Below are 13,110 nucleotides of genomic sequence, written 5' to 3'. Positions count from 1 at the left end.
GTTAATATGCTGAGAGGGGCAACTGGAGGGATGTCTGATAATTATCTTCTTGAGGCAAAGGTGAAGATTTGTAGAGGTTTTCAGAAAAGAAGAGAGAATGTTGGGGTGAAGAGAGTGGTGAGAGTAAGTGAGCTTGGAAAGGAGACTTGTGTGAGGAAGTACCAGGAGAGATTGAGAGCAGAATGGATAAAGGTGAGAGCAAATGACACAAGGGGAATGGAGGAGGAATGGGATGTATTTAGGGAAACAGTGATAGCTTGCACAAAAAAAATACCTGTGGCATGAGAAAGGTGGAAGGTAGGCAGATTAGAAAGGGTAGTGAGTGGTGTAGTGGAATGAAGAAGTAAGATCGTTAGTGAAAGAGAAAAGAGAGGCATTTGGGAGACTTTTGCAGGGAAATAGTACAAATGACTGGAAAATGTATAAAACAAAGCGGCAGGAGGTCAAGAGAAAGGTGCAAGAGGTAAAAAAGAGGGCAAATGAGAGTTGGGGTGAGAGAGTATTGTTAGATTTTAGGGAGAATAAAAAGATGTTTTGGAAGGAGGTAAATATAGTGAGTAAGACAAGAGAACAAATGGGAACATCGGAGAAGGGGGCTAATGGGGAGGTAATAACTAGTAGTAGTGAAGTGAGAAGGAGATGGAATGAGAATTTTAAAGGTTTGTTGAATGTGTTTGATGATAAAGTGGCAGATATAGGGTGTTTTGGTCGAGGTGGTGTGTGAAGTGAGAGGGTCAGGGAGAATGGTTTGGTAAACAGAGAAGAGGTAGTAAAAGCTATGGGGAAGATGAAAGCCGGCAAGGCGGCGGGTGAGGATGGTATTGCAGTGGAATTTATTAAAAGAGGGGATGACTGTGTTATTGACTGGTTGGTGAGGATATTCAATGTATGTATGGTTCATGGTGAAGTGCCTTAGGATTGGTGGAATGCATGCATAATGCTACTTTACAAAGGCAAAGGGAATAAAAGTGAGTGCTCAAATTACAGAGGTATAAGTTTGTTGAGCATTCTTGGGAAATTACATCGGAGGGCATTGATCGAGAGGATCAAGGCATGTACAGAGCATCAGATTGGGGAAGAGCAGTGTGGTTCCAGAAGTGGTAAAGGATGTGTGGATTAGGTGTTTGCTTTGAAGAATTGGAACGATGTGGTATACCGAGGTTGACGTACTGTCAATGGATTGAAGCAGGGTATGTTAAGCGTCTGAGGTAAACCATAAAAAGTTTTGTGGGGCCTGGATATGGAAAGGTAGCTGTGGTTTTGGTGCATTACACGTCAGCTAGAGACTGCGTGTGAACGAATGTGTCCTTTGTTGTCTTTTCCTAGTGCTACCTCATGCACGTGCAGGGGTAGAGGGGTGTCATCTCATGTGTGGTGGGGTGGCGACAGGAATGGATGAAGGCAACATGTATGAATATGAACATTTGTATATATGTATATGTCTGTGTATATATATGTATTTATATGTTGAAATGTATAGGTATGTGTATGTGCATGTGTGGGTGTGCATTACATACATGTGTATGTAGGTGGGTTGGGCCATTCTTTTGTCTGTTTCCTTGCGCTACCTCATTAACACGAGAGACAGTGACAAGGTATAATAGATAGATAAATAGAAATTTATTTAGTGGTATAATCTGGTCATTAAAGCAACTTAACTCATATAAGGATCATGGTTGTGATGAAGATCCCCATATGAGCTGAAGGAATGTTTAGACTCTCTAGCTTGGCTACTCAGAATTTTGCTCAGTTAGTCATGAAAGGAAAGGTTAGTTCCAAAAATGTAGAAATGGACAAATGTGCCTAACTTAAGAGAGGTGATCGAGAAATTACTCAGAACTACCATTTGTGATTTGCAAAACTTTGGAAAAGATAATCAGAAAGTATTTTTATTCATTTATTATACTTTGTCACTGTCTCCCGTGTTAGCAAGGTAGTGCAAGGGAACAGACGAAAGAATGGCCCAACCCACCCACATACATATGTAGATACATAGACGTCCACACAAGCACATATACATACCTATACATTTCAACGTATACATATATATACATACACAGATATATACACATATATATATGTACATAATTCATACTTGCTGCCTTTATACATTCCCGTCGCCGCCCCGCCACCCATGAAATGACAACCCCCCCTTGCCTCCCCCCGTACGCATGCAAGGTAGCGCTAGGAAAAGACAACAAAGGCCACATTCGTTCACACTCAGTCTCTAGCTGTCATGTAATAATGTACCGAAACCATATCTCCCTTTCCACATCCAGGCCCCACAAAACTTTCCATGGTTTACCCCAGACGCTTCACATGCCCTGGTTCAATCCATTGACAGCTCATTGACCCTAATCAAACCACCTCACACCACATATTGCCCTCAAACATCTCATTTCCAACACATCCACCCTCCTCTGCACAACCCTATCTATAGCCCATGCCTCGCAACCATATAACATTGTTGGAACCGCTATTCCTTCAAACATACCCATTTTTGCTTTCCAAGATAATGTCCTCACCTTCCACACATTGTTCAACACTCCCAGAACTTTCGCCCCCTCCCCCACCCTGTGACTCACTTCCACTTCCATGGTTCTATCTGCTGCCAAATCCACTTCCAGATATCTAAAACACTTCACTTCCTCCAGTTTTTCTTCATTCAAACTTACCTCCCAGTTGACTTGTCCCTCAACCCTACTGTACCTAATAACCTTGCTCTTATTCACATTTACTCTCAGCAGTTTCTCACCGGAATCAGCCACCAGTGGTGTATCATCAGCAAACAACAACTGACTCACTTCCCAAGGCCTCTCATCCACAACAGACTGCATACTTGCCCCTCTCTCCAAAACTCTTGCATTCACCTCCCATCCATAAACAAATTAATGCCCTAAAACCAGATTAGTGAGATGAGGAAGTTAAGTTGTTAGAGAAAGAGAAAAGAGATGTGTATGGGCAGCACTTACAGAGAAAGGGAAATGTGAGACCAAGAGGAAGGTGCAGGGGCTGCAATTATCAGAAAACTTCAAGGACTCATCTTATGGTAGAAGGTTAATAGTATTACAAGATTAAAAGCACAGACGGGGATATCATAAGGAAATAGTTACAAGAAGTGATGGGGTGAATAGATGGAGTGGGTATTTTGAAGGACTTGAATGTGTTTGAGGACATGGTGGCAGATGTAGAGTGTTTGGGTTGGGAAGTTTGGAAAGTTATGTGAAGTGAGAGGTTTGGTGAAAAAAAGAGGTGATGAAAGCCTTATGTAAGGAAAAATGTGGCAAGAAAGCTTGAGTAGATGTTATTGCAGTTGATATTCTTAAGAAGGGGGATGAAGGGGATGACTATGTAGTTGATTGGTTAGTTGGATTTTCAGTGATGTATAGTTCGTGGCGAAGTGCCTGAGGATTGGTGGAATGCGTGTAATGTCCCATTGCATAAAGACAAGGGGGACAAAGACAAGTGTTTGAGTTTCAGAGTTATTAGTTTGTTGGGTGTACATTGTAGGCTGTCTGGACAAGTGGTGACTGAGAGTGTGATGACATGCACAGGACATCAGACTAGGAAGGTAAAATGTGGTTTCAAGAGTGTTAGAGGATATGTAGATCAGGTGTTTGTTCTGAAGAATTTGTGTAAGAAATAATTGAGAAACAGAAGGATTTCTATGTTGTATCTACTGATCTGAATACAGGAAATGATAGGTTTGATTAAAGATCTTTATGGAAGGTTTTAGGAATACATGTTGTAAGCGGAAATCTAATTAAAGCCGTGAAGAGTTGTCATCAAGATAGGATGGTTTGAACATATGGAAAGAATGAGTGAGAAGAGGTTAATATAGTGGATGTATATGTCAGAAGTGGAGGGGATGTGGAGACTGGGGAAATCTATTTAGAGATGGAATGATAGAGTGAAAAGTTGTTGAGTGCTCAAAATATGCAGGAGGGTGAGAGGCATGAATGGAATAGCATGAATTTGAGTGATATAGTATGCAGAGGAGTGATATGCTGTCAGTCAGTTAAACTAGAGAGATGTGAGAGGGCCAGGAGAAATGACAGAAACATCTGTGGAGCCTGGTTGTGAATAGAAGGCATTGTTTTCAGTGCATCACACATGATAGCTTGATAATGGATGTGAGTAAATGAGTCCTTTTTTTCATCTGTTCTTGGCACTACCTTGCTAATGCACGAAATGATGAACAGGTATGAAAGAAAGAAATTATTACCAAAGTATTTCCAAGCTGCCTGGTTGTGATTACACCAGAAGTTAAAAGTCACATGTGTGGCTGTATCATTAGAGTACAATCTTGTTGAAGAACTTCTCTCTCAAAAGAAGTTCATCCTTTCCTTGCTTCTAATTTTATTGCAGCTTTAAAGCTACAGGAACCCCTGGAGAAGGGGTCCTGGGGTTTTATAATAATACCAATGATAATATGATTATGCTTTTTTGAAGTAACTTCTTTACATTCAAGATATTTTCTGTATTCATGCAGCTTCATCACCACCTGTTCCTGAAGACTCTGCTGACCAGTGCAATTTGACTACCCACTTCATGTGTCAGGAGAAGTGTATCCACCGTAGAAGTCTGTGTAATGGTCAGAACGACTGTGGTGATTGGCAGGTAAAAGTTGTGTTTTATTCTCAAGGATGTAATATGGTACTGATGATGCTGAATTATATGAATAGAAAAGAAAATGTTAAAGTATGGCAAAATAATTTTCTTAATTTTTATTCTTAGGTTGCAGAAATTCATACTGATATCTTATGATTAATCATCGACACTGTGATATACTGTCATCATTATAGTGAAAAATGTTTTAATTCCTTAATCCACACTAAGCATCTGACATCAATTGATGTTCTAGGGAACAGGGGTCAACATCAATTGATGTTCAAGGGAATAGGGGTCAACATCAACTGATGTTCTAACATTTTCTGCTGCTGTGTAAATATCCTCTGACTTACATTATATAGAGGTCTTTTCCATCACTTAGAAGGTGCAGGAAAAAATTCTGTTCTCAATACCCCGTAAAATCACCATTACAGGTGCATGGCTATTGACTGTTGGGCCTGTGTTCATGGTGACCCCCCAGATGATATGTAGACTGTTGGATGATCTGAGTTGGTAGAAGGAGCATCTGAGTTTTATATCAGTTCGTAGGGAAAGTGAAGATGAAAATCATGAGAGATCTGAATCATGAACTGCCTTAGAGTATAGTAGGATTGCATCAGAAGGCTAGAGGTCTCAACTGACCTTGCACATTTGAAAGAAATTATATAATGACTGCATCTAAATTTCTCTTGATGTACTCTTGGGATGATAGAGGGCTATAGTAACAGATGATAGATAAATAGTTCAAACGTTTCCAAAATAAAACCACCAGTATACTTATGATTATATTTATATTATTTACAACCAATGCTGTGTCTTTGTATGAAAAAAGAGTAGGTGGTGAAGTTAAGTTTAAGATCAAGAAAAACAGATAGCAGAGTGGGGAATTGATTTAAAAAAAAAAAAAGAAGAATAGGAGAGCAGAGTGTGGAATAAGTTCAAGATAAAGAAAGAATCAGAACCTGTAGTATCTTCCCCATACCTTCCCTCCTATCTCCTTCACCTGAAAGATGTAATAAGTCTAAATATCGGTATATTTATGTTCTTTGTCACTGATGTCATGCTTCTGTATGATATCTACAAGAAGATCTTTTCTTTTGCACATTAGCATATTGTTTACCATGTTTTATTTACCATGCTCGTATTATTTGTAATTTGACTGGCTTTTACTGGTTTTATCATTTTCAGATACAGTAAATATAAAATAAATGTTTACCTCTTTTTATGTGTATATTGGTCATGCACAACAGCATAAGTGCAAATCCTAGCAGAGTGCAAGCTAAATATGGGCTATGTGCAGATTCAGTTCTTGTAAATTCATGATGAGTGAGGAAGATCAGTAATAACTCCAGAAATATAGAATTTAGATGTAGGAAGCTGTTTCATTGCTAAATCATTGTTTATTATTTTCAGGATGAGTCGGAGGAGGTATGTGGAGTTAATGAATGTGAACGAAACAATGGTGGATGTACACAATCGTGTGTGGATACAAAAGAGAGTTACTATTGTCAGTGTGAAGATGGATATCGCCTTAATGGAAAATACACATGTGAAGGTACATATTCCAGACTGAAATAGAATAAATATATATCATCAACTTATGACTGTACAGTATTCATTTATAACTTTTGATTATGTAACATATATTTTTTGTATGATATTATTGATGATTTCCAGTTTGTTTCATACTTGGTTGAATTTGAATTCTAAGATTTTTCTATGGTAAAACTTTTTGTCATGCAGATATTGATGAGTGTTTAGAGATTCCTGGTATATGCTCGCAGCAGTGCAATAACACTATTGGTAACTACCACTGCTCATGCTTTTCTGGTTATGAGAGAGATCCAGGAAATTTCACCCGCTGCAAGGTCTCATCGGGTGACCCCTTCCTCTTGTTCACAAATAGGTAATATAGTATTGGAATGTTTTATCTTTTGTAAATTTCTAAATTTTTGAAAATAAGAGATGTGTATAATTATATAGAAATCATCTAATGGTAAGATAATATACTTGTGATAATGTATAATTAGTCATGAATACAAGCATGACATTTTGAATTTTGTCAAGTTTCTAGAGTTATGAAAGATCAGTTTTGACCAAGAACTTTGGTTATCAATATTTATTATTTTTTGATATTTCCAATTCTCCATTTTCTATTTATTGCAGATATGATATTCGTAGCCTTCGGCTGAGAGATGGTGACATGAAATCTGTAGTAGGGGATGCTCGAGGAGCAACAGGTCTTGACTATTTGTACAGTAGTCATCAGATTGTTTGGTCTGACAAAAAGGAGAACAAGATCATGCGGTTCGTATCAGACCTTTCACAGTTGCTGATTTGTTTGCATTAGTACAGGATGTTGAGATTATTTTGAAAAGTCATGTTACTAACAGGTATTTAAGGGAAGAGATATAATACAAACAGAGTATCATGTTACTAATAGGTATTTAAGGGAAGAGATATAATACAAACAGAGTATCAAAAACCTGAAATGCCCAGTACTAAGCAAAATTTGGATTTTGTATATTTTTCATATTGTTTAATGTATTTTGAAAGAACAACAAACATTGATTGTACTCTGAGCATAGAGTATGAAAGAAAGATATATGTATTATATTTTGCTTTGTCGCTGTCTCCCGCGTTAGCGAGGTAGCGCAAGGAAACAGACGAAAGAATGGCCCAACCCACCCACATACACATGTATATACATACATATCCACGCATGCAAATATACATACCTATACCTCTCAACACATACATATATATATATATATATATATATATATATATATATATATATATACACACACAGACATATACATATATGCACATGTACGTAATTCATAGTCTGCCTTTATTCATTCCCATCGCCACCCTGCCACACATGAAATAACAACCCCCTCCCCCCTCATGTGCGCGAGGTATTGCAAGGAAAGACAACAAAGTCCACATTCGTTCACACTCAGTCTCTAGCTTTCATGTAATAATGCACCGAAGCCACAGCTCCCTTTTCAAATCCAGGCCGCACAGAACTTTTCATGGTTTACCCCAGACATTTCACATGCCCTGGTTCAATCCATTGACAGCATGTCGACCCCAGTATGCAACATCTTCCCAATTCACTCTATCCCTTGCATGCCTTTCGCCCTCCTGCATGTTCAGGCCCCGATCACTCAAAATCTTTTTCACTCCATCTTTCCACCTCCAATTTGGTTTCCCACTTCTCCTCATTGCCTTCACCTCTGACACATATATCCTTTTGTTCAATCTTTCCTCACTCATTCTCTCCATGTGACCAAACCATTTCAAAACACATTCTAATGCTCTCTCAACCACACTCTTTTTATCACCACACATCTCTCTTACCCTATTATTACTTACTCGATCAAACCACCTCACACCACATATTGTCCTCAAACATGTCATTTCCAGCACATTCACCCTCCTCCGCACAACTCTATCCATAGCTCATGCCTCGCAACCATAGAACATTGTTGGAAACACTATTCCTTCAAACATACCCATTTTTCCTTTCAGAGATAATGTTCTTGACTTCCACACAGTCTTCAATGCTCCCAGAATGTTCACCCCCTTCCCCACCCTATGATCCACTTCCGCTTCCATGGTTTCATCCGCTGCCAAATCCACTCCCAGATATCTGAAACATTTCACTTCCTCCAGTTTTTCTCCTTTCAAACTTACCTCCCAGGTGACTTGTCCCTCAACCCTACTGTACCTAATAACCTTCCTTTTATTCACATTTACTCTCAGCTTTCTTCTTTCACACACTTAACCAAACTCAGTCACCAACTTCTACAGTTTCTCACACGAATCAGCCACCAGCGCTGTATCATCAGCGAACAACAACTGACTCACTGCAGAAGCTGCAGAAGCTGGTGACTGATTTTGATAAAGTGTGTGAAAGAAGAAAGCTGAGAGTAAATGTGAATAAGAGCAAGGTTATTAGGTACAGTAGGGTTGAAGGACAGGTCAATTGGGAGGTAAGTTTGAATGGAGAAAAACTGGAGGAAGTGAAGTGTTTTAGATATCTGGGAGAGGATTTGGCAGTGGATGGAACCATGGAAGTGGAAGTGAATCATAGGGTGGGGGAGGGGGCAAAAGTTCTAGGAGCGTTGAAGAATGTGTGGAAGTCAACAACATTATCTCGGAAAGCAAAAATGGGTATGTTTGAAGGAATAGTAGTTCCAACAATGTTATATGGCTGCGAGGCATGGGCTATGGATAGAGTTGTGCGGAGGAAGGTGGATGTGCTGGAAATGAGATGTTTGAGGACAATATGTGGTGTGAGGTGGTTTGATCGAGCAAGTAATAATAGGGTAAGAGAGATGTGTGGTAATAAAAAGAGTATGGTTGAGAGAGTAAAGGAGGGTGTTTTGAAATGGTTTGGTCACATGGAGAGAATGAGTGAGGAAAGATTGACCAAGAGGATATATGTGTCAGAGGTGGAGGGAATGAGGAGAAGTGGGAGACCAAATTGGAGGTGCAAAGATGGAGTGAAAAAGATTTTGAGTGATCGGGGCCTGAACATACAGGAGGGTGAAAGGCGTGCAAGGAATAGAGTGAATTGGAATGATGTGGTATACCGAGGCCGACGTGCTGTTGATGGATTGAACCAAGACATGTGAAGCGTCTGGGGTAAACCATGGAAAGTTCTGTGGGGTCTGGATGTGGAAAGGGAGCTGTGGTTTCAGGCATTATTGCATGACAGCTAGAGACTGAGTGTGAACAAAAGTGGCCTTTGTTGTCTTTTCCTAGCGCTACCTCGCGAACATTTGGGGGGAAGGGGGTTGTTATTTCTTGTGTGCCGGGGTGGCAATGGGAATGAATAAGGGCAGACAGTATGAATTATGTACATGTGTATATATGTGTGTGTCTGTGTCTTTATATATATGTATGCGTTGAGATGTATAGGTATGTATATGTGCGTGTGTGGATGTGTATGTACATACATGTGTATGTGGGTGGGTTGGGCCATTCTTTCGTCTGTTTCCTTGCCCTACCTCGCTAACGCAGGAGACAGCGACAAAGCAAAATAAATAAATAAATAATATATATATATATATATATATATATATATATATATATATATATATATATATATATATATATATATATTTCTTTTTTTTTTTTGTCGCTGTCTCCCGCGTTTGCAAGGTAGTGCAAGGAAACAGATGAAAGAAATGGCCCAACCCACCCCCATACACATATATATACATACACATCCACACATGCAAATATACATACCCATACATCTAAATGTACACATATATATATACACACACACAGACACATACATATACACATGCACACAATTCACACTGTCTGCCTTTATTCATTCCCATCGCCACCTCGCCACACATGGAATAACATCCCCCTACCCCCTCGTGTGCGAGGTAGCGCTAGGAAAAGACAACAAAGGCCCCATTCGTTCACACTCAGTCTCTAGCTGTCATGCAATAATGCCCGAAACCACAGCTCCCTTTCCACATCCAGGCCCCACAGAACTTTCCATGGTTTACCCCAGACGCTTCACATGCCCTGATTCAATCCATTGACAGCATGTCGACCCCGGTATACCACATCGATCCAATTCACTCTATTCCTTGCCCGCCTTTCACCCTCCTGCATGTTCAGGCCCGGATCACTCAAAATCTTTTTCACTCCATCTTTCCACCTCCACTTTGGTCTCCCACTTCTCCTCGTTCCCTTCACCTCCGACACATATTTCCTCTTGGTCAATCTTTCCTCACTCATTCTTTCCATGTGCCCAAACCATTTCAAAACACCCTCTTCTCCTCTCTCACCCATGCTCTTTTTATTTCCACACATCTCTCTTACCCTTACATTACTTACTTGATCAAACCACCTCACACCACATTATGTCCTCAAACATCTCATTTCCAGCACATCCACCCTCCTGTGCACAACTCTATCCATAGCCCACACCTCGCAACCATACAACATTGTTGGAATCACTATTCCTTCAAACATAGCCATTTTTGCTTTCGGAGATAATGTTCTCGACTTCCACACATTCTTCAAGGCTCCAAGGATTTTCACCCCCTCTCCCTACTATGATACACTTCCGCTTCCATAGTTCCATCCGCTGCCAGATCCACTCCCAGATATCTAAAACACTTTACTTCCTCCAGTTTTTCTCCATTCAAACTTACCTCCCAATTGACTTGACCCTCAACCCTACTGTACCTAATAACCGTGCTCTTATTTATATTTACTCTTAACTTTCTTCTTTCACACACTTTACCAAACTCAGTCACCAGCTTCTGCAGTTTCTCACATGAATCAACCACTAGCGCTGTATCACCAGCGAACAACAGACTACTTACTTGCCCCTCTTTCCAAATCTCTTGCATTCACCTCCTAACAACCCCATCCATAAACAAATTAAACAACCATGGAGACATCACACACCCCTGCCGCAAACCTACATTCACTGAGAACCAATCACTTTCCTCTCTTCCTACTCGTACACATGCCTTACATCCTCGATAAAAACTTTTCACTGCTTCTAACAACTTAACTCCCAGACAGGAGGTGAAGAGAAAATTGCAAGAGGTGAAAAAGAGTGCAAATGAGAGTTGGGGTGAGAGAGTATCATTAAATTTTAGGGAGAATAAAAAGATGTTCTGGAAGGAGGTAAATAAAGTGTGTAAGACAAGGGAGCAAATGGAAACTTCAGTGAAGGGTGCTAATGGGGAGGTGATAACAAGTAGTGGTGATGTGAGAAGATGGAGTGAGTATTTTGAAGGTTTGTTGAATGTATTTAATGATAGAGTGGCAGATATAGGGTGTTTTGGTCGAGGTGGTGTGCAAAGTGAGAAGGTTAGAAAAAATTATTTAATAAACAGAGAAGAGGTAGTTAAAGTTTTGCGAAAGATGAACGCTGGCAAGGCAGCGGGTTTGGATGGTATTGCAGTGGAATTTGTTATAAAAGGGGGTGACTGTATTGTTAACTGATTGGTAAGGTTATTTAATGTATGTATGACTCATGGTGAGGTGCCTAAGGATTGGCGGAATGCTTGCATAGTGCCATTGTACAAAGGCAAAGGGAATAAAAGTGAGTGCTCAAATTACAGAGGTATAAGTTTGTTGAGTATTCCAGGTAAATTATATGGGAGGGTATTGATTGAGAGGGTGAAGGCATGTACAGAGCATCAGACTGGGGAAGAACAATGTGGTTTCAGATGTGGTAGAGGATGTGTGGATCAGGTGTTTGCTTTGAAGAATGTATGTGAGAAATACTTAGAAAAGCAAATTGAGTTGTATGTAGCATTTATGGATCTGGAGAAGGCATATGATAGAGTTGATAGAGATGCTCTGTGGGAGGTATTAAGAATATATGGTGTGGGAGGCAAGTTGTAAAAGCAGTGAAAAGTTTTTATCGAGGATGTAAGGTATTTGTACGTGTAGGAAGAGAGGAAAGTGATTTGCGGCAGGGGTGCTTCATGTCTCCATGGTTAATTTGTTTATAGATAGGGTTGTTAAGGAGGTGAATGCAAGAGTTTTGGAAAGAGGGGCAAGTATGCAGTCTTTTGTGGATGAGAGAGCTTGGGAAGTGAGTCAGTTGTTGTTCGCTGATGATACAGCACTGGTGGCTGATTCGTGTGAGAAACTGCTGAAGCTGGTGACTGAGTTTGATAAAGTGTGTGAAAGAAGAAAGCTGAGAGTAAATGTGAGTAAGAGCAAGAGTATTAGGTACAGTAGGTTTGAGGGACAAGTCAATTGGGAGGTAAGTTTGAATGAAGAAAAACCGGAGTAAGTGAAGTGTTTTACATATCTAGGAATGGATTTGGCAGCGGATGGAACTATGGAGGCGGAAGTGAATCATAGGGTGGGGGAGGGGGCGAAAGTTCTGGGAGCGTTGAAGAATGTGTGGAAGTCGAGAACATTATCTCGGAAAGCAAAAATGGGTATGTTTGAAGGAATAGTGGTTCCAACAATGTTATGTGGTTGCGAGGCATGGGCTACAGATGGAACTGTGCAGAGGAGGGTGGATGTGCTGGAAATGAGATGTTTGAGGAAAATATGTGGTGGGAGGTGGTTTTAGCGAGTAAGTAATAATAGGGTAAGAGAGATGTGTGGTAATAAAAAGAGTGTGGTTGAGAGAGCAGAAGAGGGTTTTTGAAATGGTTTGGTCACATGGAGGGAATGAGTGTGGAAAGATTGACCAAGAGGATATATGTGTCAGAGGTGGAGGGAACGAGAAGTGAGTGACGAAATTGGAGGTGGAAAGATGGAGTGAAAAAGATTTTGAGTGATCGGGGCCTAAACATGCAGGAGGGTGAAAGGCGTTCAAGGAATAGAGTGAATTGGACCGATGTGGTATACCAGGGTCAACATGCTGTCAATGGATTGAACCAGGGCATGTGAAGCGTCTGGGGTAAACCATGGAAAGTTCTGTGGGGCCTGGATGTGGAAAGGGAGCAGTGGTTTCGGTGCATTATTACATGACAGCTA

At 40.3% G+C, this 13,110-nt stretch overlaps 1 protein-coding gene across 1 annotated transcript in view; it reads left to right on the top strand.

Moving 5' to 3' along the window:
* Positions 1 to 13,110, top strand: part of LOC139750921 (low-density lipoprotein receptor-like) — a 93,599-nt gene that overhangs the window by 48,495 nt on the left and 31,994 nt on the right. The window contains exons 7-10 of the mRNA XM_071665813.1: positions 4,493 to 4,620; positions 6,025 to 6,166; positions 6,355 to 6,517; positions 6,778 to 6,918. Coding sequence (XP_071521914.1) covers positions 4,493 to 4,620; positions 6,025 to 6,166; positions 6,355 to 6,517; positions 6,778 to 6,918 — 574 coding nt within the window. The remainder of the gene's footprint in view (positions 1 to 4,492; positions 4,621 to 6,024; positions 6,167 to 6,354; positions 6,518 to 6,777; positions 6,919 to 13,110) is intronic.

The sequence above is a fragment of the Panulirus ornatus genome, chromosome 10 (assembly GCF_036320965.1).
Source record: "Panulirus ornatus isolate Po-2019 chromosome 10, ASM3632096v1, whole genome shotgun sequence".
NCBI lineage: Eukaryota > Metazoa > Arthropoda > Malacostraca > Decapoda > Palinuridae > Panulirus > Panulirus ornatus.
Note: the sequence above shows the minus strand (reverse complement) of the source record. Positions and strands in the feature narration are given on the sequence as shown.